This window comes from Procambarus clarkii, chromosome 24 (assembly GCF_040958095.1).
Source record: "Procambarus clarkii isolate CNS0578487 chromosome 24, FALCON_Pclarkii_2.0, whole genome shotgun sequence".
Taxonomy (NCBI): domain Eukaryota; kingdom Metazoa; phylum Arthropoda; class Malacostraca; order Decapoda; family Cambaridae; genus Procambarus; species Procambarus clarkii.
This window is the reverse complement of record NC_091173.1, coordinates 7,866,170-7,872,977: the sequence shown is the minus strand read 5'-3', so window position 1 is coordinate 7,872,977 and position 6,808 is coordinate 7,866,170. Positions and strand designations below refer to the sequence as shown.

Sequence of the window (6,808 nt, the reverse complement as noted above, 5' to 3'; positions counted from 1 at the left end):
GGGGTTCATGTGGGGTTTTAAAAGAGGGGGTTTTGATCATAGGTGACGTGAGTCGTCTTTATTGAGTTTAAGTCTCCCATCTCTGCCTCTCAGACCATTATGCACTAGATCTCAGGTGTTGAAAATAGGGTTGAAACTGTCTGGTTTACATTTTATATTTTAATTCATGGTTAATCATTCTTTGGTCAACAATTTTGTATGCCAAACGCATATGTCTGGCGTTACTCTGTCCGTTAATATAGTCGATGGTTTGGTTTCGTCTTCTCTTTAATTTATTTTATTTATACGAAGAAATATTTGTGGTCGTCTTTTGGGCGAAGGAACCTAAGAATGAAGGTAACTGTACTGTTGTCAGTTTGTGGTGTTCAACAGTGTCCTCTCCTCCTCCTGACTCTAAATATTTTGGTTCGGTCCGTTTCCTCAATACCTCCAAGAATCTTACATACCTTATAGTCGTGTCTCTTCTCCTCTTTCTCTTTCCAGCGTGTTGAGGACCAATACTGAATCCTGCGGCTCTCCACTTACTTCTTCTCTCCAGTCTCAACTCTTCTGTTTGAATAAAACTTTTGCTTGACCAAGCTTCAGAAAGTCTAGATACTATGAAAGTTGCGCACACTCCGAGAGCTTGCGAAAGTCTAGACGTTGTTGTCAAGTGTTATGGTAGTGTTAGAGACGTCGCTCTTCCCACAACAAGGATGAGAAAATGTAAATTCAATTTCCGACTTGCGACTCGCGAGGTGAGTAGCTGGTGGACTTGGGAGGTGGGATAGAGAATAACGAGGGGAGGATAGGCTAGATGGTGAACACACACACACTTGAGAGGCTAGATGGTGAACACACACACACTTGAGATGGTTGGTGGGGGAAGCGGGATAGTAGAGCGACGATGGGAAAGACGGGAGGGTATAGCGTAGAGGCGAAGATAGTTAAGCTAAGAGAGAGGAGGGAGAGTGGAGGGGAAGGAAGGAGGGAGAGGGAGGGAGGGAGGGAGACCGTTGAGAACAAAAATTAGGTGGCGGGGTCTTTCATCAGCAACTGCATGGCCTCACTTCAAACACAAACCGAAGCCTTCATTAAAACAATCATTACTTTGATGTTCTGTCAATAACAGAACGCTACCAGCCCCCCCCCCCCCAGCCCCCTCCCCCCTTGCACTCATCAAACAAAACACCCATTCATGGTGATGAGTTAGACAGTGTCATCGCCTTGCTCCTCTCATTCAACTCTCATTGTCGCCTCATTATCATCGGCGGTGAAAATGTCTCTCATCTCTCTCGCTGACAATGAATATGAAAATGAGTGATTAGAGTGTCCTGCTTTTGTGTTGTGTGTTTTTGTGCTTGTCGGTGCTTCCAGTTGCATCCAGAGAATGTCCAATTGATTCAGCTTGCTTCAGCTGGTATATATTGGAATGTGTTTGGTGTGTGATGTATATGTTGCTCGGCCACAGGTCAAAGTTATGTGCCGGGGCAACCCGTTCTCCCACTTTCTTACAGTCAATATTGACTTATTAAATACGTGCATATGTGACATACTAAACATACTAGTTTACCTTGAAAAGCTTCATAGAAAACACCGACCTTACCTAACCTTCTTAGTATGTTAAGATAAGCATCTTATTTCTTCGTAATTACAATTATTACTTAACCTATACCTATAATAGGTATTACTTAACCTATACCTATAATAGGTTAAGTAATAATTGTAATTACGAAACAATAAGATGCTTATCTTAACATACTAAGAAGGTTAGATAAGGTCGGTGTTTTCTATGAAGCTTTTCAAGGTAAACTAGTATGTTAAGTATGTCACATATGCACGTATTTAATAAGTCAATATTGACTATACGAAAGTGCGAGAACGGGTTGGCCGGGGTGTGGCTCTGGTATGGCCGGGGTGTGGCCGGGGTGTGGCTCTGGTATGGCCGGGGTGTGGCCAGAGTATGGCTCTGGTATGGCCCGGGTGTGGCTCTGGTATGGCCCGGGTGTGGCCCGGGTGTGGCCCGGGTGTGGCAGGGGTGTGGCTCGGGCCTACAACTATACCTACCCTCCACTAACACGGCTGCATATAACAATATAGTGAATGTTCGATATATGGAAATAAACTACTAAACAAATTAAACAATTTGTCATGGTAAATAATATGAGAAACACCTTAGGGATCAGACTGAGACAAATAACACAAAGTCTAGCCAAGGCCTATCCTAGACTTACCCTGGCCTAACCAAAATTTTCGTAATCCATGGACAGTAATCCCGTAATAATATTGATGATGCTCTAATGTATGAGTTAACTTGGGTTAAATATCACATATTATTGTCACTTTTATTATTATTATTATTATTATTATTATTATTATTAATGTTCAATATTCCCTGGTCTAGACTCTCCCGGTCTGTTACTCTTCTCCCTCTCACCTTATTATCCTTCTCGCCTCTCCCTCGAGCATTTTATTCTGCTCCCCTCTCACCCTCTCACGTATTCCCAGTGATTCCTGCGTGCACTTGTGCTGTGTACACCCCTGGTTCTTCTCTCCCTGACTCACTCTACCTGTGTTCACTATCTGACTCACTCTACCTGTGTTCACTATCTGACTCACTCTACCTGTGTACTCGCCCTGACTCACTCTACCTGTGTACACTATCTGACTCACTTTCCATGTGTACACTATCTGACTCACTCTACCTGTGTACACTATCTGACTCACTCTACCTGTGTTCACTATCTGACTCACTCTACCTGTGTACACGCCCTGACTCACTCTACCTGTGTACACTATCTGACTCACTTTCCATGTGTACACTATCTGACTCACTCTACCTGTGTACACTATCTGACTTACTCTACCTGTGTACACTATCTGACTCACTCTACCTGTGTACACTATCTGACTCACTCTACCTGTGTACACTATCTGACTCACTCTACCTGTGTACACTATCTGACTTACTCTAGCTGTGTATATCTATGTATACACCCTCGCTCTCCTTCTCCACCTTTTCCACATTCCTCCTGACACACTACGTTTCTCTCATCTTCACACACCCGTTCTGCTCCCTCCCTCTCTCCCTCCCTCTCCCTCCCTCCCACTCTCCCTCCCTCCCACTCTCCCTCCCTCTCACCCTCCCTCCCTCCCACTCTCCCTCCCTCTCACCCTCCCTCCCTCCCTCCCTCCCTCCCATCCTCCCTCCCTCCCACTCTCCCTCCCTCTCACCCTCCCTCCCTCCCTCCCTCTCCCTCCCACTCTCCCTCCCTCTCACCCTCCCTCCCATCCTCCCTCCCTCCCACTCTCCCTCCCTCTCACCCTCCCTCCCTCCCTCTCCCTCCCACTCTCCCTCCCTCTCACCCTCCCTCCCATCCTCCCTCCCTCCCACTCTCCCTCCCTCTCACCCTCCCTCCCTCCCACTCTCCCTCCCTCTCCGCCTGGCTGGCAAACACACTGACCATTGAGGTCGCTTCCGTGTAAACAATGTAGCCGAGAGCAACAATTGCGAACCTGGGTAATGATAGCGCCATTCCTCATGGATTCCTCAAGGTGGAAATTCCCTCCGAATTTGACGCCGATTTTCGCCCGTATGTGATATCTTCCGTTAAGTCGCCATTTATCGCCAGTATGAAACATCCAGTGTAAACAGTACCATTCATCTGCCTATGATACTTGGAGCCTACGGAGGTGGTTGACAATTTCGCCTCTATGGTCGAATACCTGAAGGGTGAGTATTGCGTGTGCGGCAGAAGTCTCTCGAAGCGCTGCCATGAATAAGCGATGATGGGCTCTATGGGGTAATGGTTCAAGAGACAAAGTCGCCTGGAGGAGCGCGTTACATGGGCGCTCTTGACGTTGATAGACTCCATTCATTTTTCCCCATGTATTTAGTTTTCATTCTTATTTTGTTCAACGGGAAGTGGAGTTAGCAGTAAGGGCATATGGACCTTCCGGCACGCCACTCACTTGCACGCCAGTGAGTCGCACGCCAGTGAGTCGCACACGAGTCACTTGCACGCCAGTGAGTCGTACGCCAGTGAGTCGCACGCCAGTGAGTCGCACGCCAGTGAGTCGCACGCCAGTGAGTCGCACACGAGTCACTTGCACGCCAGTGAGTCGCACGCCAGTGAGTCGCACGCCAGTGAGTCGCACGCCAGTGAGTCGCACGCCAGTGAGTCGTACGCCAGTGAGTCGCACGCGAGTCGCTTGCACGCTAGTGAGTCGCACGCCAGTGAGTCGCACGCCAGTGAGTCGCACGCCAGTCGCTTGCACGCCAGTGAGTCGCACGCCAGTGAGTCGCACGCCAGTGAGTCGCACGCCAGTCGCTTGCACGCCAGTGAGTCGCACGCCAGTGAGTCGCACGCCAGTGAGTCGCACGCCAGTGAGTCGCACGCCAGTGAGTCGCACGCCAGTGAGTCGCACGCCAGTGAGTCGCACGCCAGTCGCTTGCACGCCAGTGAGTCGCACGCCAGTGAGTCGCACGCCAGTGAGTCGCACGCCAGTCGCTTGCACGCTAGTGAGTCGCACGCCAGTCGCTTGCACGCTAGTGAGTCGCACGCCAGTGAGTCGCACGCCAGTGAGTCGCACGCCAGTCGCTTGCACGCCAGTGAGTCGCACGCCAGTGAGTCGCACGCCAGTGAGTCGCACGCCAGTGAGTCGCACGCCAGTGAGTCGCACGCCAGTCGCTTGCACGCCAGTGAGTCGCACGCCAGTGAGTCGCACGCCAGTGAGTCGCACGCCAGTGAGTCGCACGCCAGTGAGTCGCACGCCAGTGAGTCGCACGCCAGTGAGTCGCACGCCAGTGAGTCGCACGCCAGTGAAAGAGAGAGATTAAAGAATAATAAAAGAAATATTCCGTAAAGAAGTTAAAAGCACAACGTCTGAGCAAAACATAGACACCATATACTATAAGACAAAGAAAACCAGCGACCTCCTCCTTAAAAACAACCCGAAGCCAACTGAGAACCCTTTGTTGAACAGTTGAACGTGGTATACATGTACACCTGTGGTATACATGTACACCTGTAACACCTGTGGTATACATGTACACCTGTAACACCTGTGGTATACATGTACACCTGTAACACCTGTGGTATACATGTACACCTGTAACACCTGTGGTATACATGTACACCTGTAACACTTGTGGTATACATGAACACCTGTAACACCTGTGGTATACATGTACACCTGTGGTATACATGTACACATGTGGTATATATGTACACCTGTGACACCTGTGGTATACATGTACACCTGTGGTATACATGTACACCTGTAGTATACATGTACACCTGTAACACCTACCGCGGACCCCCCACCCCCCCCCCACACACACGGGGTGGGGGGTGGGGGTGTAACACAAGCAAACGCTGGCACCCATCACTGACCCCCCCTCCCCCCCCCTCCCCCCCCCCCCCACACACACACCCACAGTATCTTATTTACACAGTTGCCCGTCCTATATGGAAGAATAATCGCCTCCTGTTTGTCGTGGCAGCTAAAAAGCTCACTTAACGCTATAAGAGGCTTAGCTTCCACCGGAATTCAGGGATATAGCTTTGACTCGTAGTGTGTGTGTGCGAGTCTGGCTTGTCACCTAATGCCAGAATCTCATTGTTACAGGAGGGAAGGTAGAGGTGGGAGGGTAGAGGGGAGGGTGAGAGAGAGGGAGGGAGGGAGGGTGAGAGGGAAGGTGAGAGGGAGGGAGGGAGGCTTACCTGAGGGGGGGGGGGGAATATGCATGTTTGTTTATCGCAAATTGTTTGTATGTTTTTCATTATTCCTATTTGTTTGTTACGGTGGTTTGGTTTTCATTATTGTTAAGTGGTTAATTTGTTGAGTGGTTGCTTGTTAGTGTGTTGTTTGGTGGTTAGTGTTCTTATTGTGTCTTAAGGCGACGACAAGGTGATGCTCTCCACACCTGCTTTATTGGCCAATATTTTGATTGTGGAGGTTTTCAGTACTTTTATTATACGTGGATATTATTAATATTACCAGTCATCCACACTTATATTATCAGTCATCCACACTTATATTGCCAGTTATCCACACTTATATTATCAGTCATCCACACTTATATTACCAGTCATCCACACTTATATTACCAGTCATCCACACTTATATTACCAGTCATCCACACTTATATTACCAGTCATCCACACTTATATTACCAGTTATCCACACTTATATTATCAGTCATCCACACTTATATTACCAGTCATCCACACTTATATTACCAGTCATCCACACTTATACTGCAAGGCATCCACACTCATATTACCAGTCATCCACACTTATATTACCAGTCATCCACACTTATACTACCAGTCATCCACACTTATATTATCAGTCATCCACACTTATACTACAAGGCATCCACACGAATATTACTAGAACACCGGGGTGATATTACCAGACCAACACACACAAACGACTTATGTAAGTATACATATGTGGTATACTTACATGTGGTATACACTTATGGATATCACGTATGTAAGACCAATCCTGCAGTATGCGGCTCCAGCATGGAGTCCATTGCATGTCAAACATAAGATGAAGCTAGAGAAGGTTCAAAGGTATGCCATTAGACTAGATCCAGAACTAAGAGGCATGAGTTACGAGGAAAGGCTGCGTGAGTTGCACCTCACGTCCCTTGAAGACGGAAGATTTAGGGAAGACATGATTGCCACATACAAAATTATCGGGGGATTTGATAGGGTAGTTAAAGACAGATGATTTAAAGCGGGTGGTACTCGTACGAGAAGACACAGGTGGAAGCTAAGTACCCAGATGAGCCACAGAGACATTAAAAAGAATG

General features: G+C 47.9%; 1 protein-coding gene across 1 annotated transcript; it reads left to right on the top strand.

The window, feature by feature from the left end:
• The first annotated feature begins 3,768 nt into the window (after positions 1–3,768).
• On the top strand, positions 3,769–6,394 carry LOC138368264 (uncharacterized). The gene is made up of 3 exons (XM_069330815.1): positions 3,769–3,782; positions 3,906–4,786; positions 6,030–6,394. Exons 1-3 carry the CDS (start codon positions 3,769–3,771, stop codon positions 6,392–6,394), a joined length of 1,260 nt encoding a protein of 419 aa, XP_069186916.1.
• Positions 6,395–6,808: the final 414 nt, after the last annotated feature.

Coding starts and splice junctions, on each gene's coding strand:
- LOC138368264 (XM_069330815.1), top strand. Junction 4,787..6,029: donor CGCCAGTGAGTCGCACGCCA/GTGAGTCGCACG, acceptor TTATATTGCCAG/TTATCCACACTTATATTATC.